General features: G+C 38.8%; 1 protein-coding gene across 11 annotated transcripts in view; it reads left to right on the top strand.

Moving 5' to 3' along the window:
• The window catches only part of LOC149188857 (uncharacterized), a 405,877-nt gene extending 380,661 nt beyond the window's left edge, over nucleotides 1-25,216 (top strand). For 4 of the 11 annotated variants that reach the window (XM_089411713.1, XM_089411714.1, XM_089411715.1 and 1 more), the window contains 5 exons: nucleotides 21,699-22,100; nucleotides 22,216-22,327; nucleotides 22,422-22,507; nucleotides 24,175-24,237; nucleotides 24,321-25,213. In XM_089411713.1, coding sequence (XP_089267839.1) covers nucleotides 21,699-22,100; nucleotides 22,216-22,327; nucleotides 22,422-22,507; nucleotides 24,175-24,234 — 660 coding nt within the window. In that variant the 3' untranslated portion in view covers nucleotides 24,235-24,237; nucleotides 24,321-25,213. Of the gene's footprint in view, nucleotides 1-21,698; nucleotides 22,101-22,215; nucleotides 22,328-22,421; nucleotides 22,508-24,174; nucleotides 24,238-24,320 lie in introns of all 11 variants that reach the window. The other 7 variants (XM_089411720.1, XM_089411718.1, XM_089411717.1 and 4 more) reach the window with 4 other exon arrangements.
• Nucleotides 25,217-26,019: the final 803 nt, after the last annotated feature.

The following is a 26,019-nucleotide window of genomic DNA, read 5'->3' as shown; positions in this document are numbered from 1 at the left end:
CATCTTCTGCCACCATTGCCTCTTCTAAATCTAATCCCACTTCCTCCCAGCCAAGTTCTCAACCCACTTTGGATCAGCATTGGAAAAAACAATGCAAAGAAACTTCTCACCAATACATTGCTAGATGGTGGTATGATTCAGATATCCCATTTAATGCTGCTCGCTCACCTTATTACCAAGCTATGTGGGACTCTGTTATAGCTGCAGGAAAGGGCTTCAAAGGCCCTAGTATGCATGACTTGAGGGGAGCTCTTTTGCAAAAAGAGATATCTTCCATTGATGAGTATTTGGATGAGTTTAGAGAGTCATGGGTCAAAACAGGTTGTTCCATTATGTCAGATGGATGGACCGATGGAAAGAACCGCACTATCATTAATTTCCTTGTTTCTTGCCCTCAAGGAACCATGTTTTTGAAATCAGTTGATGCATCTGATAGGGTAAAGGATGCAAGCCTTCTATTTGAGCTTTTGGATAACATTATTCAAGAAGTTGGGGAGCAGCATGTTGTGCAGGTCATCACTGATAATGCCTCAAACTATGTTCTTGCTGGAAAGATGCTTGAGGCCAAATATAAGACCATATTTTGGACTCCATGTGCTGCACATTGCATAGACCTCATGCTTGAGGATATAGGCAAGGTGGAGTGGGTAAAAAACACTGTAGAGCATGCCAAGTGCATTACAAAATACATTTACAACCACTCATGGGTATTGAGCCTAATGAGGAAACACACTGGAGGCAAAGAGCTTGTTAGGCCTGCAATTACGAGATTTGCAACTCACTTCCTCACGTTGCAATGTCTCAATGGTCAACATAGAAACTTGCAGAAAATGTTTTCCTCTGATGAATGGTCTGAATCTCGGTGGGCTCGTAGACCAGATGGAAAAGACACCAAAAAGAAAGTGTTAGACACTTATTTTTGGAAAAGGTCTGTAGAGCTTGTGAAAATTACCGAGCCCCTTGTTAAGGTGCTAAGGTTGGTGGATGGGGAAAGATTGGCCATGGGCTACATTTATGAAGCTATGGATCAGGCAAAGGAGCAGATACGGGCAGCTTACAATGACAGGTTAGCTAAATATGGCCGTATATGGGAGATCATTGATAACAGATGGAACAATCAACTCCATCGTCCTATACATGCAGCCGGGTATTTTTTGAACCCAAGGTATCACTATAAAAATCGGCTAGGAGATCAGCATGATGGGGAGGTCAGAGCTGGATTGATTGATTGCTTGGAGCGCATGGTCCCTAACCATGTAGACCAGTTGGAAATACATAGACAGCTTACTATTTTCAATCAAACAAGTGGTACTTTTGGCAAAAACTTGGCAAAGATGGCAAGAGATGTGGACCAACCAGGTAAGCAATTCCAATTTCCATTTTGTTTTTCATTTCAAGTTAAAATTGTTTACGTTCTTTACAATTCAAATTATAAACTAAGTTACTAATTATTGTCTTTTTCTTTGCAGCACATTGGTGGGAGTCATTTGGTGGCCAGTGTCCTCAATTGCAAAGGTTTGCAATTAGAGTCCTCAGTCAAACTTGCAGTGCTTCAGGTTGTGAGCGCAATTGGTCTGTTTTTGAGCGCATACACACGAAGAAGAGAAACCGTTTGGAACAAAAACGGTTAAATGATCTTGTTTTTGTGCAATACAACCTTCGACTGAGGAGGAACCAAATGATGAGCAAATCACCTGATCTAGATCCCATTGTGTTGGACGATATTGATCCAACATCAGAATGGGTGGAGGAGACTGAAGATCCTATGTTTGAGGCTGATTTTGATATCGACATGGCTTTAGCGGAGGATGAGGCAGATTATGTGGCGGCATCAGAACCAGGATCAGTAGTGGCATCAAGGAAAGGCAAGGAACCAATGGAAGGCACTAGTCGTGCAGGTCGAAAAACTCGTGCTTCCATTAGGTCCACTTCTATTGTCATTGGTGGCATTGATACTGATGTTGCAGATGAGGCAGAGGCATCCTCAGACTCTGAACCAGATGATGTCTATGTAGCTCCTGATGATGATCCTGTGTCTAGTAGTGGTGATGGACTTGATGATTGATCATGTGTACACTGTAGACTTGTAGTAGGCCAATGGCCTCATAGCTTGCAGCATTGTTTTTGGACTTTATAGGCCATTTAGAGCCTCATTTCTTATGTATTTTGCTATTTTGTCGATGATATGTATTGCACTCGGTGCCATTTTGATATATTCACCTTTGCATGGTATATAAATGAGCAAACTTTGCATATTTTGTCTCTATTGGCTTGGAATCATGGTTTTACATCTTAAAAATAGTTTTGTTTCATTAAAAATTAATTATTTAATGTATTTTTTAAAAACCGGTTCGTTTAGACCAAACCAGTCCCGGTTAGACCGGTTCCGGTCGGTAAACCGGTTCATTAGGTGGACCGGTCCGGTCACCGGTTCCGGTTTTAAAAACACTGCTCCTTACTGAGTATTACTCTGATCATCTGGCATCAGTACCTATGCTGATGCTAGGCCTTCCTGCCCAACATCCTTTGCACTGTTGCATCCTGCACTGCTACCCATGGTTCTGCCACTGCCACTACTGCATCTATACGACAGGTCCCTCTGCATCTGTTCTCCTGTTGGTCCTTTCTCCCAACACTGCATCTGCACTGCACCTCTCATCATGTTGCATGTTGCCCACTGCTACATTGCAACTCAGTTATTGAGAAGTAAGTAACTGATCCTCCAACTGACCTCCCTGTTGGGCTAGAAACACCCACTGATGCTGAAGCTTCCTCTGCGCTAACAAGTGCTCCCTCTCTTACCTCTGTGTTGCTGTAACAACTCCCTGGATTTCGCACCGTTGCACACCTCTCTATGCCTTCCTGCACTGGTGCAACACTCCTATGCCTCTCGCACTGCTGCAGCTTGCTAGCCTCACGCTCTCTCGGGACTCCTGCACTGTAGCTCTCTCTGTCGCTCCATCCGCATCCGTCTCTACCCACCCAGCCAGTCCTGCTACTCCTCGTCGGGTCTCCTGTAACAAGGTCTAATCCTGTTGCACGTAGCCTAGGTTTATAGTGGCAGCAGTTAGATTTGATCCTGGGTCTGTTCAGGATAACTCTCACCAGTTACCAATTATCCTAGATTAAAAAAAAAAAAAACAAGGTCTAATCCAAGAGGGCTGGGTACCTCAAGGATCCTACTCCTCATCGCTTGTAGTTTTCCTGACTACAGCTCGATGTCTCCCCACTTCCACTCAAGTGGCGTGTGTGCACTCATGGCACAGTCATCATCTGTCAAAACTTCCTTCTCTGCCCGTGCTGGCGCTGCCTTAGTCTCAGAAGACTCTGCCTTAATTTTCTTCCTTGGGCACTGGGACCAATGTTGCACGAAGCCCCCCCCACGGTTCCAAGCCTGGAAGCGCGTCCCGTGCGAAAGCGCCTAGGAAGCTTCACCGGAAGCACGCTTCCAAATTTTTTTGCCGCTTCCTGGACTTTTCGGAAGCGCGCTTCCAGACCTTCGAAGTGTGCTTCGTATGGCGCTTTTGCTGTACGAAGCGTGGCGCTTCTATACGCTTCCGTACGATTCCGGAAAAGCACCGCGCTGTTTAGAAAATCGTTTTTTTTCAATTTTTTTTTTTAAATTTTAGGTGAGTTTGCTTGTTGGGGGTGGGTCCACCTTGGGTTAGGGTGAGGAATGAAGGCAAAAAAAATATAAATATAGCAGATGCTCCCTCATGGTAATGTTAAATTCTTAAAGTAAAAGTGACATTCTCCTTTATTTTTCATTTTCATCCTTTTACTTAAATTTTTAACATTACTATGAAATGACTCAGGATGTTTGAGAGTGGTTCCAGCCTCATTGGACTTCATATGGAGAAAATAGAATTTCATATCCTATTCAAAGTTCAGCAGACTTAACAGTTTTCAGGATCAATGGGATTGTGGCATTTCATTAGATTATATCAAGTATGAAGGTATGCGATTAGCATTTAATCAAGAGCACCAAGCCCTATACGTACCCTAGTGTTGGTGGTGTTAATTGTTGAACTCCTTTGTCACGTGGCACGCCCTTAGCAAAAAATTACCTTTCAATCAAGTCAAAATCATCGATCAAGCATGTTAAGCTTTTTCTACCATATTTTAAGTCTTGAATTAGGTAGTTTGATCAAAATTGGGCAATGTTGACTAATATCCCTAGACAATCGAGATAGAGGCAAATGCTAGACAAGAGGAGAAGAATCTAGATTCTAGATGTTTGATGCATCTAAATGGTTGATGCTCGAATAATTAATCATTAATGTATAATGGATGTTATATCTATCTTGATTTATGCAAAAATATGCATGTTTTCATGTCTTCTACAACTAATTTGGTATTTGGGATGTTTGTTTTGAGTATAAATGCAAAAAAATATTTATTATATATATATATATATAGCAGACGCTTCGCTTCCTAGATTTTTGGAAAATGATGCTTCCGCGTCCCCGCTTTGTGCAACATTGACTGGGACGCATAATGACCCATCTCCCCACAGTGGAAGCACTTGATCTTGGAGAGATCTTTCTTCTTCTGCTTCTCCTGCTTTCCCTTAGATGTTAGGGCCACATCCTCCTCCTCTTGCTTGACTTTGATCCCTTTGTTGCTACTACATGTCTTCGACTGTCGTCTGATCTCTTCCTGGCGAAGAGTTTCCCACATCTCGTCCCAAGGTGGGAGAGTCCTTCTGCCTAGGATACTCTGGAAAAACACTTCCCAATCTTCTGAGACAGCATTCAGGGCTGTCCTCACCATAAGTTGTTGATCTGGTGTCGCTCCTATAGTAGTCAACTGGTCTCGGATCTCGTTCAGTCCTCCAAGGAAGGTGTCAATCGATTGACCCTTCTTCATCTGATACGACCTCATCTGGTTCTCGAGCCTCATTCTTCTCTGCACAGAAGTATGCTGGTACAGGTTTTTGAGAGCCTCCCACATCTCAACTGCTATTTCCTTCTTAGCTATATGCAGTACCATATGATCCTTGACCTCGTCAAGGAATATGCACTTGGCCCTCGCCATCACCTCTTCGTACTTGTCGCTATAAACTTCAAGGTGAAGTTCTTGACATGATTCTTGTCAAAAACTGATAAGATTCTAGCCTTCCAGACTGTGAAGTTCGATGCTCCGTCCAGTCTATCCTGGTCTCTTACCCCGTGTAGTGCCATTATGCTCCTCTACTTCCCTCCTAGAAGTTCTCTGTTCGATTCCTCTCAGTCTCTACTTCCTGTCTGGAAGTTCTCTGTTCGATTCCTCTCAGTCTCTACTTCCTGTCTGGAAGTTCTCTTCTGGACTCCCTCTAAGTCCTGATTTCCCTTCTGGAAATACTTCTGTCGCTTGTCGATATGCCCCCTATTTTGATCATCTTGTGCAACTGCACTGCTGATCTAGGTTCCTCGGCTAGAAATCCTCGGTAACAACTCCTCTAGCCCTGCTCTGTCAGGTATTGTTCTGACTACAGTACCTCACCAGCTCAACTTTGAAATATTTTTGCAGTCTTCTAGACTCCCGCAACTGCCTCTCTGTGAACTGCATCAGCCCTTCTCTGCCTCACGTTGGCTCTGCGTCACCCCAGATGGGTCTGCGTCAGCCCTCTTGCCCTCTGTGTCAGCAACGCTGGCCTCTTTGACGCTCTGCGTAGCTCCTGACTTCTTCTGCGTGGTTCTAGTTGGCTCTGCATCACACTTCTTGGCCTCTGCACTTCTAGAAACAGCTTCTGTCACCTCGGGATAGCTGTTTTCTATTGCTATTGCTCCACTCGGCTAATGTCTCTTAGTCCTTCTGTGATTTGCAACTTGTCTCTGATACCATGTTGAAGTTTCTAAGTTTACTTAATTTAGAAACCCTCCATGCACTTTATCTGATTTATTCCTACCTACTTGTTATTTTTCCTTAACAAGTTATTTACAATGTAAATACTGAAAATAAGCACTAGTGCATGCTCAATATATTGTAGATTAACAACTAAAAGAAACAAGAACAAACACACCATATGACACCTTTATTTTTGGACCAATGTCCCTGGAAAAACCCAATGCGGGAAAACCGGTGTAGCTATCTGAGGGTTTTCTTATTAAGCAATATCAGAGTACAATTTGGGTGCCGAAACTGGCCTACTCAACAAAGAATTTCCTTAGCAGCTATACCTCACAGTTTGAGAAAAATCCCCTGGCTGAAACCCCAGAAAATCCTTCCGGTAGCTCCTCAACACAAAACTGCTCTGCAACCCCAGCGTCTGCCCAATATGGACTGTGTCAACCCCCCTCTGTCTCATGCTGGCCCTGCGTTAGCCTTTGTTGGCCTGCATTAGCCCCAAGAGGCCCTGCGTCAGCTTCCTGGGCCTCTGTGCCAGACACGCTGGCCTCTCTGGTGCTCTGCGCAACACTTGGCTACCTATGTGTGGCCCTGCATGAGCCCTTGTTGGCTTTGTGTCACTCTCCTTGGCTGTTGTGCTACTCTCCCGGCAAAATCTCTGCATTCTCTCTTTCTCTGTACTCAATGCCCCTCAGCTGCTCTCTTGATCACTGATTCTATCTCTCTTAGCAAACCCCGCTCTAGAGAATAGAATGATTGATCACTCTGGTGTACTTCTCCAAGTGATTCTCAAGCCTCCTCTTATACTTTTCCTCTTGACATATCAACGACCGAGATTAAGTCACTAATCAATGGCTTAGATTAGATCTAGCTTGATCCATGTCTTTTAGACCAATTCTAACATAGATTCATATTAATACACATTAATATTTTATTTTCCCTAAGTTTAGACTTAGGGACTCTGTTAAAAATATTAATTATTTTAATATCTCCTTATCTGTTTAGAATCTGCCCAAACTCTTTCTAGGTATTGGAGATTTCATGTGCCCCAATCTCTCCAGCAAATTTCGTGGCGAGAGCACATCTGATGCTACCCCAAATCAACACAAAGGCGGAGTACAGCTTGAAGGCGAGGCCTTGGGTGAGTCCTAGTGTCTAGAATCATTCTATATTACCATACTATATCAGTCGTAAAGTTTCATGGAATTTGATTAGGTCTAGGTGTCATTAAAAAAAAAAAATCGTACAGACAGAAATTTAAATAAAATCTGAATGCAATATGTAAGAAGTGATTCCCAGAAAAGTTGTATGGGGTATGTGTGCTCAAAATTACGTCTGTCATCGTCAACTTTCTACTATGGCACACTTCGAGGGATAAAAATTAAGTTTTAGACCTTCAAAACCCATTTTTCATAAGTTTAGTGGGAAATCTAGCATTAAAGTAAACCAGTAATAAATTAAATGTAGAAAAATAAATGACTTGGAAACTATCTCAACTCAAAGGATAAGTGGAGGATGATTTGGCACTTTGCATCATAAATTCATGGGCCACTTAAGGAAATCGATTTTTTTGGCATTAATGAAGTAGCTGGTGACGTGGAAAATCGAATTTCCTGAGTTAATGCACATGTTTTATGGATTGTATGGAGGATTTGATGGAGACTTGTCTCCACTTCACACTTGGCATCCAAAGGAATATCAACGCAATTCTGAAGGAGATTTACACTTGGCACATTGGAAGCATCAACATGAGGTGTCATCACATGGTTTGATCATGGTGTTCACACTTGGGTTTTCTCATCTTCACACTTGGACAATTCTATTTTTCTTGAGGATATCTTGGTGCCACATATGAAAATCGATTTCTTGGAGTTCTCACACTTGGACTTCAATTTCCTCCCTTGGGATCTTATCCATGGTCATTTGTCACTTGGTTGCTACATTGGGATTTGCTCCCATTTCTCTATGTAATAGAGCTTTTTTCTCTCATTTGTTATCCATTTTTATGAGCTATTGTGCTTGGGGAAGCTCTGCTTTTATGTACATTTGTTTTTGTTGAAAAATGTAACTAGGTTCGGTCTTCATAAAATGTATTTGTCAAAAGAATTTTTATTCTTGTTACAATGACTTATTAAAGCATGGGTTTCATGCTTGGATCGTCATTTTATTAGTCAAAGTCCCCATTGAGTACTCCTAGGATTAATAAAGAGTCAATAGAGTCATTGTATATTTTATGAGACCTTTCTTGGGCTTTCAAACGATGTAAAAAGAATTATTTTTGAGCCAAAAATAAATTAGGTAACCTCCACACCAAGTCGTCCTCATGAAGATCAAGTTGGCCTCAAGGAAGGCAATTTGACCTCATTGGAAGGCTATATATACAAGGCAGTTCGACTTCATTTGAGCACATCAATCTCTCAAGCATAGTTTGATCTTTGGAAGCTGGAAGTTGGGAAGAAGTGCGAAGTTGAAGGGAGGGTCCAAAAGGAGTGTGAGTTTGGTGAAGAAGAAAATCAAAATTTTGGTGCTCCTCTCTCTCTTGTGTGGATTTGTTTAGGAGATCGAAGTCTCCTAGTCAAGGTCAAAGTTGCGGCTAATGCCAGAAGCTGCAAAGTCGAAGTTGTTAGGCTCGAAGTGCTGTTGCTGCTAGGTCGAAGGTTGGATCGAAGGAGAGGTTGGCTTGGTGTGGAGGTCTTTGTCTATATAGAAGAGTCTCAAGGAAAACTATTGAAGGGAGATATTTTGATTGGGTTTTCCCCTAGATAGGGTTTTTCCCTGGTAGAGTGCCTACATCTTATGTCTTGTGTTTTTGTGATCTTCATGCACACATAATTTGGTAATTGCTTAATGAAAGATAATATAACAAATAAGTAAAATACATGAACAAAATTCACAAGTAATGATCAAGAAAGCGAAATCTAACCCATAATCCTACTAGCAGTGATTTCTCAATGGTTCTCAATTGCAATAAAAGACTTTGGGGTTCATTCATCAATGTTGTTCCATTGGAATATGATGATTGACTCACTATTGGTATAATTTCCTTTGCTCATGATTTGATTTATGATAATTCCATATGCTTCTGTAGATTTGTTAATGTAAAGCTATCTTGCATTGGCAGTTGATTTAGAAGTATGTTTTAGGTGTAGAAATCTCTATCTATTTTCCAATAAATTTCTAGAGTTTTTCTTATTGCACTTGCTAAATCTATATGGGACTAATGTTGGATTGAAGTTCTGTAGAGGAAAATCTTGTTGGATCAAATATCAAGCGTCAGGGGAAGTCTTTGGAGAGACTAACCCACTCTTAATGCATTCTCGAAGGAGCTCCTATTAGTTCTTTGAATTCCATAGTTTATCTTACGAAGTGATTTTCTTTGACATAGTTTGTATACAAGAAAATAATTCATAATTTAAATCTCCTTAAAAAAGTGTGCTTTATTGATATATTTAGTTATTTAAGAGTATTTCCCAAACTACACAAGTGATGGGGTTCACTCCCATCGCTTGATTTGGTTTTATATATTATTTTGGATCATACTTGCATGCTCTTTTACACTAATTTTGTCTTAGTTTTGCAGCCCATAGTTGGAGTTTTGACACAAGTGCCTTGAGGAAAGACTATTGAACTCTAACTAGTTTTCTTGTAGGACCTCTCAAGCATCCAAGATTTATTTCAAGGAGGTCGTGGACACTAGAAGGAGCTGCAAATAAGGATAGGCCGTGGGCTTTTGTGGAGATTGTAATTTTCAGATTTTAGCAAGTCTTCATTGGCCCTTGAGGTTGCTATTGTTGGAGGGATATTATAGCTATTTTCTAGCTCCAAATCTTGTACTATTTCCCTTCATCTTTTGGGCAGCCCTCTAAGAGGCTTTAACTCCATTGTAATATCATAATAAAAGATCTCTTTTTCTTGTGGGAGCTTGTGTTTTACCCAAGACATCCTTTATCCTCTTTTAGGAGGATTTTGTGTGGGTGGATTAATTTTGCATATTTTCTAACTTTCCTTTTTTTAGCTCATTTTGCAATGATTTAAAATTAACACAACCTCACCATCACATTTCAATTCTAAATTAAATTTTGCTACAAGTTTCACTTGATGCTTTGCACTTCTTTCTTTCTTTGAAGTATAGGTTGATATTTTTCTTTAGAGCAATTTACTTCTTACATGCAAGTATTTGGAGTTATGTGGGAGGTTTAATTTAGTTGCTTAGCAATTTGCTTTCTTTGGGATACAATTTTCTCTCTATAAGCTCATTTGTTATTTTGCTCGCTTATTTTCCAAGCATACTTTACAAGAAAGCATTTCATTTTTTAGCTTCATCTCATTTTCAATTGCTATAAGTTTATTCTTTATTGGCATTTACTTTGATTGTCGTATCTGTGCCATTCGACTTCCATCATCAACCCGATCATGTTATGTTGTAAACCCAGTCTGCATGTGTAAATTGTAAATAATCTTAGTAGATCTAAGTCATGTATGTAAATTCCGGAAGGTTTTTTGTCTCACCGATCCATGATCGACAGAGTTTTCCCTCAGCAAAGCCGAAATGGATTTTGTCATTAGAATCTTAGGGGAATCCTAGTATGCTTCGAGTCTATGTAAAAGTAATTTGGAAATAATCATAATTATTTGGTTAGGTTATTACAGATTACTTGATCTGCTAGATTATATTTGTGTCGCAGAACTGGGTGGTCTATGAGGGTCTATGTCAAATGGGTTTTCCCACTTGAAACGTAAAATTGTTCAAGTCATGATGTAAAATGTCTTGAGGGTTAGAAAATGTTTCATCCCCTCATTAGTCCTAAGTCCTAGGTCCTAGGGGATTTTTCCAAAGGCTAAGTTCGAGGCTCCATTAAAAATAATAATAATAAAAAAATAATAATAATAAATTAAAAAATATAAAATAATAATAATAATAAATTAAAATTAAAAAATAAAATAAAATAAGTCAAAATTTTGAGAAAATAAATGTAAAATTTTAATTTTTAATTTATTAAAATGCATTTAACATTTCGACGGATGAGATTAAAAGGGATTTTGATCCTCATTGACGGTTGAGATTAGTTTGACATGGATCACTCGAACTAATTGTTGGGAATTTTTCCTTTAAATAGGGTGTCAGAGGTCATTTGAGATCATTCAATCTTAGAGTTGTCTGCTAAAAAAAGCTCTCTTGTAGTCATTTTTTGTGCAATAAAGAAAGACTTTGGGGTTGAAAATCTTGCTGGTGTTACTCTTCTGGAAATGCTGTAAGATGTTTTATTTTTCTGCATAATTTTATTTTTAGCCATTGATGATAGCTTGATGAAGATTGATTTAGGCACAGGTATCTTGTCTGATCTCTGGGGTTTGAATGATAGTTTAATTTCTGAAATATAATGGCAGGTATCTCCATTTGATCTGAATTTCACTGTTGTTTTCTCCCTCTATGTTAATGGTTGATTTAAGCTGTGCAGGATATCTTTAATTTTGAGTTTACTAGGCATTAGGGGAAGTTCTCGGCTGAACCAGCCAACTCCCAGATTGCGTTTTCTGAAAGAGCCCAGCCAGTTTTAATCTCGGGCTTATCATTAGAAATTTTTGCAGAAGCATGAAGGGTTTTCTGAAGCACCTTATATTAAATTTAAAATTTTGAAAATATTTGTGGCATAACAATAAATCTGGCTGCTTAGAGCCTTCAGTTTGTAATTACTGTAATTATTTAGCTAATTTTCAGAGTTTTTAGTTTCATCTTTGCACATATTGTTTCTGGGTATTCTGTTTTGTTATTGCAGGTTGTAGGACTGAAGTAGAGATTTTTGTTTGAAGCCAGATCTAGGCCCTGGAGGGTAAGATCTGGCCTCAACGTCATTTTTTGCAGGGATATTCTTCAAAAGATTTTTTAGGTTTTCTGAAGAAATTCGAGGGTTTTTTCAAGCTATCTGTTTGCTGCCTGGGATTTCATTTTGACAGAAATTTCGGAATTTTTTTTTTTATTTCTGTCAGCTGTTGCCTGGGGTTTCATTTTTGTTGCAGGAAATTTTGATTTTGTGTTCAATAAAGCTTTCGGAATTTTTAAGGTTTGGCTGTGGATTTTAAAATTTTTACGGGATCAGAAAAGTTTCTGTGTTATTTTCCTACCTTCCCTTTTCTCCTACGCTACCCTAAATTCCTCATGCAGTTGCCTATTCTTCTCTGCCTGCCCATGCATCGTTGCCCAATATCCTTACGCTGCTACGGATTTTTTGAAATCTTTAACGTTACCCTTCAGGTGCACCGAACTTCTATTCCCACTCTGTTCTAGTCCAGTGCTCTTGCCAGCAAAATATCTGCATCCTTCCATGCTGCTCCAGAACCTGCGAAACATACTCTCACTCCACGCTATCTTTTCCTTGCGCATTCCTCACATCTGCTCTTCCTCGTAGCCTCTAGAAACTGCGTCCAACCTGCAAGCAAATTACTCTTCCAAACCCTTCCAGCTCATCGAAACCCTCAGATCCGCCACCGTATCCATTTATCCCTCTGTCTGCAGCTCTCCCATCGAACCACGCATCTGCTAAACCTGCACGTTACCCATCAAAATCCGTTGCTACAATCCTTTTTTCGCTATCTTTACGTTCCCCTCACGCAGCAGTCTCCAAACCTCTCCGTCCTCTGCTCCTCACGCCTTTCTCCCACTGCGTATTTCTCCTCAGCCGTCACCTGCACCAACAGCAATAAAAAATTAAAAAAAAAAATCGATTTTCTTTACATGCGTAGGTTAGCATTGGTATTTCTTTTTTTTTACTATGAGTTTCATTTATTTTAGATTTTAGAGTTAGATTTAATCTTAGTTTAAAGATTTTAGATTTTTATTTTTATTTTTCAAGTTAGAGCCTAGTTTTTAGAATTAAATTTTAGTTAGGTTTTGATTTTAGATTTATTTCATTTTAGTTTTGGTAAGAGAATTTTAATTTTGAATTTGATTTAGATTTAGGTTTTTTGACTTTAATAAAAATAAAAAATTAAAATCATTTAAAAAAAACCTAATCCTTAGGCTTTTTTATTATTTTGTTTTACAGTTTAGATTTTTCTTTAGATTTAAGTTTTATTTTTTTAGACTTTAGTTTTATAAAAATATATAAAATAAAAATCGATTTTCATTTTTGTTATATATTTGATACTATTAGGTGTTAGCTTTGTGTTTAGTTATATTTAGTTTAGATTTTGTATAGTTAGGCTTTAGTTTAGAATTTAATTTTAGTTTTGTTTTATTTTAAAAATATAAAAAATCATAAATGCCTAAAAAGTAAAAAGGGTTTCTTTTCATTTTTTTTGGATCTTAGTTTAGAATAGATTTTAGCTTTATTCTGATTTTTAATTTTAGAATTTAAAAATAAAAAATAAAAAAGTTCTTTTAGGATTTAGTTTTAATAATTTTAAATTTCATTTAGTTCAGTTTAGTTTTATTTTATTTAAAACTATAAAAAAAATAAAATTGAAAAGCAAATTAAAAATTGGAATATTTTTTTTTTCTTCTTCTTCTGTTGTGGTAGAGTTAAATGTGCTTAAAGTGTTTATATCTGGAACTTAACTATTTGAAACCTGGTTAGCATTTAAATTTTATGGTTGTTTAAAGCATTTAATCTTTAAAAATTTAATTGCTAGATCATTGTTAAAGCATTGTGCATTTATTGATTATCTCGCAAAATTCATCTTTGCTTGGGTTATTTGATGATAAATGATTGTTTTACAAGGTTTATGCTTCTGCAACATTTAATAAATAATAATTTAATCATTAACTCCATAAGGCATTGGTACATTAATTTCTAAAAATCAATCAGGTGCTAAATTGCCTTGCTGTGTCTCCCAACCCAACTGGTCCACAGTTGGTCTTCATTTATCCCATAGGGTCTAACCCCCCTTAGCCTTGGGAGATGGCTTAAACGGAGAGATTGGGGATCAGGGTGACAGCGCCAGTTTGAGCATTGTCGTGCTGCCCAGACAATTTGTGCGACAACAAGCTCAATATTTTGGTCCAAATCCTAGTCGAATGTTATGACTGCCAGCTCCAATCCTTGTATGCCACATCATCACACTCGGTCAGCGATTGAGGTTTTGTTTCCTAAATTGGACCTTCAACTTTGACTGCATATCTCACAAATCATGAGGGCCCACGAGACGCTTCTCATACCACAAGAACTAGCTCAACGGGTAGAATCTTATGGTGAGGGTCTCTAAGACAAGATCACAAATCTACATCATCGAAATCTTCATCAAAGTGTGGGATATGACCATCGTCCAAGAAACCAAACCATAGACCTAGGGTTTCTTTCCTGCAACCTCTAATCTCCCTGATACATGCATATACTCTTGCGATGACATCAACGACCTGTTGCACACCTGCTCAATGATCCTGCAACTGTTCCCGCTTTGACATCAATGACAACTTGTTCAACACGTGTATCGGCGTATTCCAAACAATAGAGTCAATCTTTGAAAAATAATTAATTGGGCCTTGTTCATAAAGAATTTTACCTCCGCTCCTTCAAAAAATATTAATTTGGTCTTTGTCAGTTGTTTTATAAACTTTGGTTTTGAATAATTAGCCCCCTTTTTTTTATAAGAATGAGTCGGTCCTCTTGAAAAAAAATTAGCTCCGCCTTTCAAAATGAAATGAAATTAATTCGCACTTTCACGTGACTTGGCCAACATAATTGTCGAATGATTATTAAGTGGGCGACAAAGTCCAAGAAAATATGTCTAGCATTTTGTAAGAGAGATTTTGTAGAATCGTTAATGCCTCGGACCAGTGTTGCACAAAGCGCCCCCCCCCCCCCCCCCGGTTCCAAGCCCCGAAGCGCGTCCCGTACGGAAGCGCCTAGGAAGCTTGGCCGGAAGCGCGCTTTCGAAATTTTTAGACGCTTCCTGGAAATTTGGAAGCGCTGGCGCTTCCGAAGCGCCGAAGCGCGCTTCGTACGGCGCTTCCCAGACGCTTCCCAGACGCTTCCCAGACGCTTCCCAGACGCTTCCGTACGCTTCCAGAAAAGCTTCCGGAAAAGCATTTAGAAAATCGTTTTTTTTTTCAATTTTTTTTTAAATTTTAGGTGAGTTTGCTTGTTGGGGGTGGGTCCACCTTGGGTTAGGGTGACAAATGAAAGCAAAAAAAAATATAAATATAGCAGATGCTCCCTCATGGTAATGTTAAATTCTTAAAGTAAAAGTGACATTCTCCTTTAATTTTCATTTTCATCCTTTTACTTAAATTTTTAACATAACCATGAAATGACTCAGAATGTTTGAGAGTGGTTCCAGCCTCATTGGACTTCATATGGAGAAAATAGAATTTCATATCCTATTCAAAATTCAGCAGACTTAACAGTTTTCAGGTATTCAGGATCAATGGGATTGTGGCATTTCATTAGATTATATCAAGTATGAAGGTATGCGATTAGCATTTAATCAAGAGCACCAAGCCCTATATGTACCCTGGTGTTGGTGGTGTTAATTGTTGAACTCCTTTGTCACGCGGCACGCCCTTAGCAAAAAATTACCTTTCAATCAAGTCAAAATCATCGATCAAACATGTTAAGCTTTTTCTACCATATTTTAAGTCTTGAATTAGGAAGTTTGATCAAAATTGGGCAATGTTGACTAATATCCCTAGACAATCGAGGTAGAGGCAAAGGCTAGACAAGAGGAGAAGAATCTAGATTCTAGATCATTAATGTACAATGGATGTTATATCTATCTTGATTTATGCAAAAATATGCATGTTTTCATGTCTTCTACAATTAATTTGGTATTTGGGATGTTTGTTTTGAGTATAAATGCAAAAAAATATAAAATATATATATATATAGCAGACGCTTCCGCGGACGCTTCGCTTCCTAGATTTTTGGAAAATGACGCTTCGGCGTCCCCGCTTCCAAAAAACGCTTCCGCTTCGCTCTCGCTTCGTGCAACATTGCCTCGGACTAATTATTTTGCAACCAAATTATGGCTTTGGCACCTTCAAAATAGGCCTTCGACAATATGTAATTAAAAACCTCAGGCTGGCAGGAACACCAGCTCTGATACCACTGTACTATCCCTAATGGAAATTTAACAGTGGATACCATAAATAAACTTGAACGGCGAAATTATTCCCACATAGACACAACCAACAATTTGATATACAAATAGACACCAATAAAATCACTGAGCCATTTTATTAATCCACTAAAAAGAGTACATCAACATGAAGGAATAGTGGGACTTGGGCTTGCCAAGCAAGCGGAGAAAACCCCAGGAAAAGATCTCTAACCAAAAATGATATATGACCCTCGTAATGATGTAAATGGCCCCATGAGAAGACTGCTACAACCTACTACTGCAAACCCGTTCTCTCCAAAACTCTGTTGAAGCACCGGGATATTTCTGGGTGAAATCTCCTCAAGAGTGTTTGGTTTTTTTCCAACACCCAATAGCAAACCTGAGGGTTTCGTCTTGGGGCTAGAGAAGTTGCTAACTAGGTTCTCCAAACCTCATCAATAGAAAATATCAACAATCCAAGATGTCCCCAAATGGTCTCCTCCTCCTCTTTTATAGATTTGACGGACCCCTTTAGAAGTCTTTATTTTATTATTATTTTAATCCCTTAATACCTTTTCCATCCTTTTATTTTAATTAAAATACCTTTTTAATTTGGGACAATGGTAAATCGGCCACCATCCCTCCTTAGGCCAGTGAAAGTTACTTCCCACCGTCTTATCATGTAGTTCTTTTCGTTCCAGTTCCAACGAGCTATTACACTAAGGTTTCTTCGCAAGTATTCCTCCCGAAATGCCACCTTAAGTGTAATTAATTGAGTCAGGCCCATTAATAACTCTGTTTTTTGAAAGTTGTCGGAATGCAAAGAAACGAAAGATAAACTATGCAGATGATGGAATATACCAACGAATGCCATCAGACCTCATAAAAACTCCTCAAAACCCCTCTAAAAGCCCCTGGGCCTACTGATAGAGTAAACCCGCTCGTATGACCTAGCTGCCTCCAACCTTGAAAGTCCATCCTGGCCATGCCAAAAAAAGAAACATGACACAGTCTCTGCTTCCTCACTGAAGCTCGAAACTCTTCGGCAACTAACTTCTTCTACTCTGGAAAATCAAAATTTCCAAGTGCCTTTCGTGTATTCTCCAAGTGCCCATCGACTTCTTATTTCCTTCATTGGAGCACCAACAGCCAACATTAAAACTTAATCAAAGGCTAAGATCATCTTGAAGTCGATCCATGTGAGTTTCTAGACTATTCTCACCTTGGCTTAATTAATTAGCTATTTTACCTAAGTTTAGACTTAGGAAACATTAAAAAATAGGTTAATAATCTAATTAAGTAATCTCTATGTGTAATTTCCATAAATGATTTATGGGTTTTGGAGATCTCATACATTCTAGCCTCTCCACCAAATTTCGTGGCTAGAACACATCCGATGCTACAAAAACTAGCACTCCCTCTTAGCGAGGATTGTGTTCTAGTGCTGCACATCTTGCCACAACACTCTGTCTTTTTATCATCCTCTGTCACGCTACTGATGTCTGGCCATATTGCCCACTAACTATCGCGCAACTATGATGTTGCATCTGTGTTGTTGTTGACACTATTATACTACTGCCAACTCAGCATTTGCACTACAACTTCCTCTCATTTGTTGTTGCTGCAACTACAACTACTGCAACTGAGAAGCATCCAAAAGACAGAATCATCTGTGTTCAATATGATGCATCTGTCTCTCAAGACCTGACTGCTACTAGCCTCTGCACTGTCATTGAAGAATTTGCATTGTTACTGATTCTGTACCAAGCCGCTTGCTTTGTTGTCAACACTCCATTGCGCTCCTCAGTATCTGACTGCTACTAGTCTGCAATTGCCACTATGGTATTGACTGCATCAACTGCCACTGATCCATGTTGCTACTGAATACTGTGGGCCCCTGTAGCCTGGTAATGATCCATGAGGTGGACTCCTAGACGACCCTGCCCATCTCTGTAGCTCTCTAGGGCTACAACACCAAGTCACCCAAACTCACTCCTAGAGGTATATCTACGAACATAGAAAACTCTTCATCTAGCTTAGAGGAAATCTTGTCTATTTCTGCGGATGTTGCCTATTGGTCCTACTTCTCATGCTTGTCCTTCTTCCCAAGAGGACATTGTGTGTTGTAGTGACCGAACTCACCACACCTGAAACACTTGACCTTTGACAGGTCCTTTTTCTTTTTCTGCTCCCCCAACCCCTGACTGCGACCCTTCGATGCTAGGGCCACATTCTCCTCCTCCTTCACACCCTTCAATCTGCTGCTACTTCTGCCATTGATGGAGCTCTTAAGCAAAGCTTGCCTCAATTCCTCCTGCTGCAAATCAGCCCACATCATGTCCCATCTAGGTAGCATGTTTTTGCCCAATATACTTTGAACGAAGACTTGCCAATCCTCCGAGGCACTATTTAGAGCCAACCGTACTAGCTCCGATGGTTGAGGCGCCTCCCCAACAGTTGCAATCTGATCTCGGACCTCCTGAATCCTGGTGAGGAAGGGATCTATGCCTTCTCCCTTTTGCTCCTGATGCATCTCAGCTTTTCTTCCAGGAATTGCTCGGAAGTACCCTGATATAGCGTAGAGAGAGCTACCCACATTTCCCTGGCAGTTTGTCTGCCACATGTGAGACTATATGATCTCGGACTCCATCCAAGATCAACCGCTTTGCCCTTGCCATCTCCTTCCTGTATTCTTTGAGCTGATCTGCATCTTGGGGTGTTGATTTTTGGTAGCATCAGATGTTCTCTAGCCATGAAAATTGGTGGAGAGGCTAAGGCACATGAGATCTCCAAGACCCAGAAATCGTTTGGAGAAATTCCACCTGGATGAAGAGATATTAAAATAATTAATATTTTTAATGGGTTCCTAAGTCTAAACTTAGGAAAATAAAAATATTAATGTGTATTAAAATGGGTGAGAAATTTCAAAGTGGCGAGGATCAAGCTAGTTCTAATCTTAGCCATTGGTTAGGGACTTAATCTCGGTCGTTGGATCGTCAACAGGAAAAGTATAAGAGGATGCTTGAGGGTCAGTTGGAGACACACCAAGAGAGATCAATAATTCGAGTTTCTGGGGCAGGGTTTGTTGAGGAAATCGAGTGAGTGATCAGTTGCAGCGAGGGGCAGTTCAGCAAGAGGATTTCGATCCAAGGCTGAAGGATACATATCAAATAGGAAGCAGAGTTCCGGAAGAGGCAACGCAGAGCCTAGGAGGGTTGACGCATAGGCAACAAGGGTTGACACAAAGGCTAAGGAGGCCAGCGCAGAGGACGCAGAGGGCCAAAGAAGCTGACGCAGAGGCCGTAGAGGTTGACGCAGAGGACGCAGTGAGCTTCAAAGGCTGCGCTGAGGTGATTCAGTGGGACAGATTGAGAGTTGATTGGCTGACGTAGAGCCAGAGAGGGTGACACAGTTCCAAAGAGGGTGACATAGTTCCAGAGGAGTGCGTGGAGCAGCTTTCGCTGTCTAGCACAAGGAACAGTCGGAGTCATTGTGGGATTGTTCATCCGGTTGTTGATCAGCCGGAATATTTGTCTCCGAATAGAGGTATTTCTACCAAGGATATTCTCTGAAGGGTGAGCCATTTCTGGCACCCTAGTTGTATTCAGAAATCTGTTTAATAATAAAACCCTCATATATGCTTCATTGATTTTCCCACATTGGGGTTTTCCGGGCACGATTGTCCAAAAATAACGATGTCCCTTGTGTTGTCTCAGTTATTTCAGTTGTTGATCTGTATATTAGTGAAGGTTTCATTTGTGTTTACTTCGATGTTTATGTAAGTAAATAACTTGTTAATGTAAAGAACAAGTAGGAGATAGTAAACCAAAAATTGCAGTAGGGGTTTCTGATGTGTTAGATTCAGAAAATTTTCACATGGGGAACTGCCACCACATTATTTATGTAGGCTTTTAGGCCATATTCATCTAGAAGGAAGGACATCCTAGCCTTCCAGATGATGTAGTTGGAAGATCCATCCAACCTATCCCAATCTCTAAACCCTGTTGTAGCCAATACTGAATCTGATCTGGAAATTCCCTCTTCCTCTGCTCAATAGCTGCTCTGCTACTCACACTCTCTTTTGGAATGCATAGATATGCTAGCTGCTATTGCTAAACTACAACTGGGAAAATCAGATTTCTTGGCTAGAAACACTCTGACAGAAATCTCCGTTTGTGTGTGCAATTTCTCTTCCACCCGACACTGATTCTGATGTTGCAAAACCTTCTTCGTCCAACCAAGGAATCTGCTCAGTGAAAATTCGAGTTGTTGCTACTCCCTCTGACTATTGTAATCACTATCCTGGGATCTAACTGTTGTAATCACTATCCTGTGAAATTCGACTTTTCTTCAACCCTGCAACTAAAAATCAATCTTCTAACCTAGCAATTCAGCGTGTCTGTCAAGGAACTACGCATCCTCTAAGAATTTGGCTTGCTACTCCCTCTGAACAACGAAATTTTCTTCTCTGCTTCTAAGGGTTTTGTAATAGAAGAATAGCATGGTAATATACATTGACCCTAGACACTAAGATGGACTTGAGGCATGATCTTCAAGTCGTCACCCGGGCTTTGGGGTAATGCAATGAGTGAAAAAACCTAGAAAATTATTCGCCGCTAAAAAGCAGAAATAATTAACCAAGTAAAAAGAGCACTCCAAGTTGTACTCGCTTGTTGATCGAGTCTCAACATCCTAAGTTTGTTACATAGCTTTATTCATCATGCGCTAGTAGTGACATTTATACAATATCCCTGTAGGGCAGCGGAATCTCAGTACAACATAGAAAAAGATGAAAAGAATAAGATGAGTTAAAAAAATCTGACTATATATGAACTTTGATGGTACATGAAGCTCTTGACATATTCTCGGGCATGGAGTCGTAAAAAAATTTCAGGTGCCACTTCAGTAGTCAACAAGTCCATCACTGTGCTTTTAGGGTCTGGCCTGAAGTTTCTTTCTAGGTCCTAAATTCTGTTTTTCCCATCCCAAAGCATCAACGATAGTAATTATAAAGATCCTTCTTGACAAATGACTGCAGACCAAAATGACACGGTAAATTAATTGAATGATAGAGGGAGTAAAAATAGAACATAAAATTATGAAGAAAGAAACAACCCAGAAATTTATTTCCATGGACTGGATGTTTACAAAATCATTGTGGATGAGGGGAGTGCCATGGAGGTGCCTCCTGCTTTCTCTTCTAACAAACTTCTCCCTTGTTTTTTGTCTACTCCCCCTCTTCATTTCAAAACGGGGAAGAGCCAAGGATTCCTCCTAGATCCATGCTGCAGCCTATTTCATAGCTGTCTTTCCTTTTTCTGAGCTGCATGATGAGCATTGAGCAGTTATGACGACATGGATCTTCAGTTTCTCTTTTGTTTACAAGATGGGAGATAATTATTTTCTTACTATTTTAAGTTATGGATCACGCACTTCCAATATTATGTGGTGGCCACCCCCACTGCATGTCATGATATTTGATGATTAACTATTTGTAATTTTGAATTTCCAGTGTCTCATTTTGCCATGGAAGTATCGTCGAAATGCATTAAAAATATACCATATTCAGAGTGATAAAAAGATTAAAAAATGTGTTAGCGCCTTCCTCAACAAAGTACTTATAGGGGACTGTGTGTCATTGTTTCAGAGAAATTGATATGACCGATCTAACATCATATCTATGTAGATATACTAAATCAATCACATGCTTGAACATGAAATTCTCTTGACTGTGATTCTTTAATGAAGGGCTATTTATGATTTTGTTGACATAATCAAAATTTGAGCCTTTGTTAGCAATCATTATTTAATACAGAGCTCATTTTTCTCTGCAGATACTGTTATTTTCAGCCACCTTCAATGACAATGTCAAGATGTTTATAACCAGAATGATTCCGGTTGCAAATCAGGTGTATGTGAAAGAAGAGGATTTGTCATTGGATGCTATTAAACAATACTGTGTGAAATGCCCAAATGAACTTGAGAAAATTAAGGTATTAAAAGACAGAATTTTCCCACTAGCAGAGAAGCTTGGGCAGACAATAATATTTGTTCGCACAAGAGAGAGTGCAAGTAGGCTGCATAGCATGTTAGAAGCAGAAGGTCACAAGTGCACTTCCATTCAAGGTCCTCTCAAAGCGGAGGACAGAGATCGCATAATTGGGGAATTTAGAGCAGGGAAAACAAGGATTCTTATATCAACTGATGTTATTGCACGAGGGTTTGACCAAGCACAGGTTTTTTTGATAAGCTTCCTGTGTTTAGGTTACATTTATTTTAATGGTTTTAAATTTTAATAGCTCCTGGCTTATAGAGAGAGGTGAGGTTCTAACATACTCAGTTCTATTACAGGTTACCTTAGTTGTCAATTTTGACCTCCCTGTTAGAGTTTATTCCACAGACGAACCTGACTATGAAGTCTATTTGCACAGAATTGGTCGAAGTGGACGTTTTGGTCGCAAGGGTATATAGTTTCCTATTCTTTCTTTTAAAATCCTGAATACACCATACATGAGGGGTTTTTATTACAGCCAGTTGCTCAACTCTGCATTTGGCAGGAGCGGCTTTTAATTTTGTGGTCACGACACAGGATAAGGAAAACATGAAGAAAATTGAAAGGCATTTCCAGCGACATGCAACTGACGTACGTTACAGTGTTATTAATTGTCACTTCACTTTACAAAAGAGAAAATACTGTAGGAACTATGATTAAAACAGAACAGCCTTGTGTGCATAGTCTAAAGCTAATTCATTTTTAATATTGGACTCTACTCATCATATCCTAACATCTTAATCAAGTTCCAACCTGCCCAGATATCCACTTAATACTGTTGTTTATGCTTATTTCTTCTTGGCTATAAGAGACATGGCAGCTAACTTTCATAAATTAAAAATTTCAAGTGACAAATTGTACATTGTAGCTTCTTCCATTAATGACATCGCATCCTCATATTTCACATTGTAGCTTCTTCCATGACATGATACTCCTCAAAGATACAGACATCTCTTTACAACTCTTCCTACCTGGTTTCATTGTGATTTGGCACTTGTTAGGATTGCTGTTCAAGGTGTCACACTTGCAACAAACCTGTCTGAGTTGAGTTTGGCCAAGTTGGGAAGCTACACACATATCACAAGACCCAAACTCTAGTAGAACTAAGTCTTTTCCTTTCTTGAAGTCTTGAGTGAATCATCATGAGTGGAGAGGGTGGCTGCTCAATCTGTGTTTCAGTCTCAACTCAAAGATTGTTGTCAACCTGCATGCTGGTACTGGTTCTAACTTCTAATATGTCACGGTACTACTTACCAAGAGGTCAACTATCGTAGTATAATCTAGAGTGAACACACTTAACTATGGAGCTTTCAACTTCAACTCCCCAAACTAACTGCCGGTGTTGTATTTGAAATTTGGAGCAACATTGTTCTTATAATAGATAGGAAGAGAGACATGACGTACACTCTAAATAGATATTGATTGGTACTTCTAGATTGTTGTGGCATGTAATCACACACACTACTAAACAGATAATAATTTGATAGTTTTATACTGCCGTTGCATGTAAATACACACTCTGCAAGAATATCTTCTCATTTAGGGAGAATATGGAAGTTTTCTGAGAAATTTTTCGATGATAATGAGATCAAAATTCATTTGTCGACATGTTTCGAACCATCCAGTGTGGTTCATTGTCAGGACAAGATGGAGAATCAGATCTTGGCATCGGGATAAATAGAGAGAGTGGATGAAGAGACCAATCATTCCAACAGCTAGAATGTAACGGTTACTTTTGACTGGACCAAAAATTAAGAAATATTCCAAAATTATATATAAAAATAATATTAAAAAATTCTTTATTTTGACTTTATGATTTAAGTTTTTTTATTCCAAACTTAAAATTATTATTCCAAAATTATATATAAAAATAATATTAAAAAATTCTTTATTTTGACTTTATGATTTAAGTTATTAAAAAATATCTCTTAATTTTTGGTCCAGTCAAAAGTAACCGTTACATTCTAGCTGTTTCAATGATCTGCATTCTAGCTGTTGGAATGATCGGTCTCTTCATCCACTCTCTATTTGTCCCAATGCCACGATCTGATTCTCCATCTTGTCCCGATGATGAACCACACTGGATGGTTCGAAATGCGTCGACAAATGAATTTTGATGTGATTATCACCGAACAATTTCTCATAAATCAAGATATGGATCACAAAAGCCTAAATTTGAACAATATGGAAGTTATATCATACCTCTTTTCCATTTACCTGTTTAGAGTTTGCATGATATTAATTGTTAGACACTACAGGTTTGTTGGGATAATGAAGGTGATTTTGAGAGCGCATTGAAAGATGCAGGCCTTGCTTAGCTTGTAAGTTCTATTCCACACCAAGTAGCTTGTGAATTATAAGAAAAATTGAATGTGGTGTTTGACTTTGATTGTTATACATGCAGGTGCCCTGGGATAATGAAGATATGTTTAAAGTTCGTTTGGAAGGTTATTTTCTGTAAAATGTACATTCAGCAACTTATCTGCAGAAGTCAGGGTGAAGCTCATGAGACAATTAATGTCCCTCCAGTGCCATGGGAGGGTTGTGTATGGCATAAGGACTTTTGGCATTAATCCATAGTTCAGTTAAGTTAGCTTTGGATATTGATGGAGCCCTAGTTTACCCTTGGTTTGAAAATTGAAATCAATGACCTAATTTCTATTTAAAATTTTGTAATCGTCAGTTGGGTAAGTTTTCAGTCACATTTTTGTCCAGTGTGGAAAAGTTTTGTCCGAAGCTTACAACTACTGACCAATCTCTTAGCTTAATGTTACCATTCAGGGTGATTATGTATATCTGTATATTTGATACTTGAAGTTTAGCCATCTCACTGGTGACCGTTCCAAGCACCCTAGTGAATATTTTTGTAATACTAGCGGAACTGGGCTTCCAAATTGGAGGGCAAGGAGGCCAGTTTAAAGTCATAAATTATAATGGTAGTCTAAATAGTGCTGGTGAAGCTTACCACACGATTTTAAGTCCCCGTGGAGTCATTTTGCTTATTGCTTAGTTTCTAGATGAGTCTTCATCATATCAGTTCTGGACATTTCAATATATGCACAATCCAAGAGCCAGTATGTCCATTATTGTAATAGTTTTCAAAGGCAATTTGTGTTGGGTTTCATGCTAGTGACATTGATCAAGCACAAAATCATATTTTGTTGCTACTTGAGTCAAATATAACTAAGTTATGTTTGATAATTGCAATTTCTCTGATGACTGTACCAAGCCGCCTTCTGAATCTTTTTGTAATACTAGCGTAACTGGACTTCCAAATTAGAGGATAAAGAAGCAGTCTAAACTCATACATGTAGTCTAAAATTTAAATAGTGCTGTTGAAGCTTCCACATCATGAAGCCCCCATAGTGTTGTGTTGCTTATTGCGACAGTTTTTAGTTTCTAGATTGGTTTTCATCATATCAGTTTGGATATTTGAATATGTGCATAGTCCAAGAGCCAGTTGTGCCCTATTATGGTAATGGTTTCCAGAGGCAATTTTATCATCCTATATAAAATCATATTATGATGTTATATTCATAAAGAAAGAAAATGGATAATATTTAGAGTTTGAATCTATAATTTGGCTTTGTCTCTAGGATTGCTTAGGATAATCTTCCCCCCTGATATCTACTGGTGCTCCATCTATATTTCGTAGTCAGACTTTTTGATTTTGAGCTGTCGAAGATCAAGACTAAAACGTAACTCTTTGCTGAAAGACACCCACTTTATTGCTGTGTCTTGGGAGGTCAGCAGTGGCTTCAGAGGAATTTGAATCAGCAGTGAAATCACGATACATTGTGCCAAAGAGGAGTCAATAAAAACTAGGATCTACAACCTTTTGTTCTAAATGCAAATGCTTTGTTCTATTTCTAAAATGCCAAAATAAGTGGCAAACCTATTAGGAAATTAATGAATTTAGGTGGAGGCTGCAATAAGACCTTAAATTTAGTTTCCAATAGAATGTTAAAAAAATAATATTTTTTTGTTATATAAAAAACATATTTTTTTGTTATATAAAAAACATATACTCTTTTGTCAAAGATAAATATTATAAATTGTTAAAGTCAAACACAAATTAATAGTACTATTGATTGCTATAGTAT

This window comes from Pinus tabuliformis, chromosome 3_1, assembly GCF_031772625.1.
Source record: "Pinus tabuliformis cultivar Carrire ecotype Pingquan chromosome 3_1, CPIR1, whole genome shotgun sequence".
Taxonomy (NCBI): Eukaryota; Viridiplantae; Streptophyta; class Pinopsida; order Pinales; family Pinaceae; genus Pinus; species Pinus tabuliformis.
This window is presented reverse-complemented; position numbering and strand designations above follow the sequence as displayed.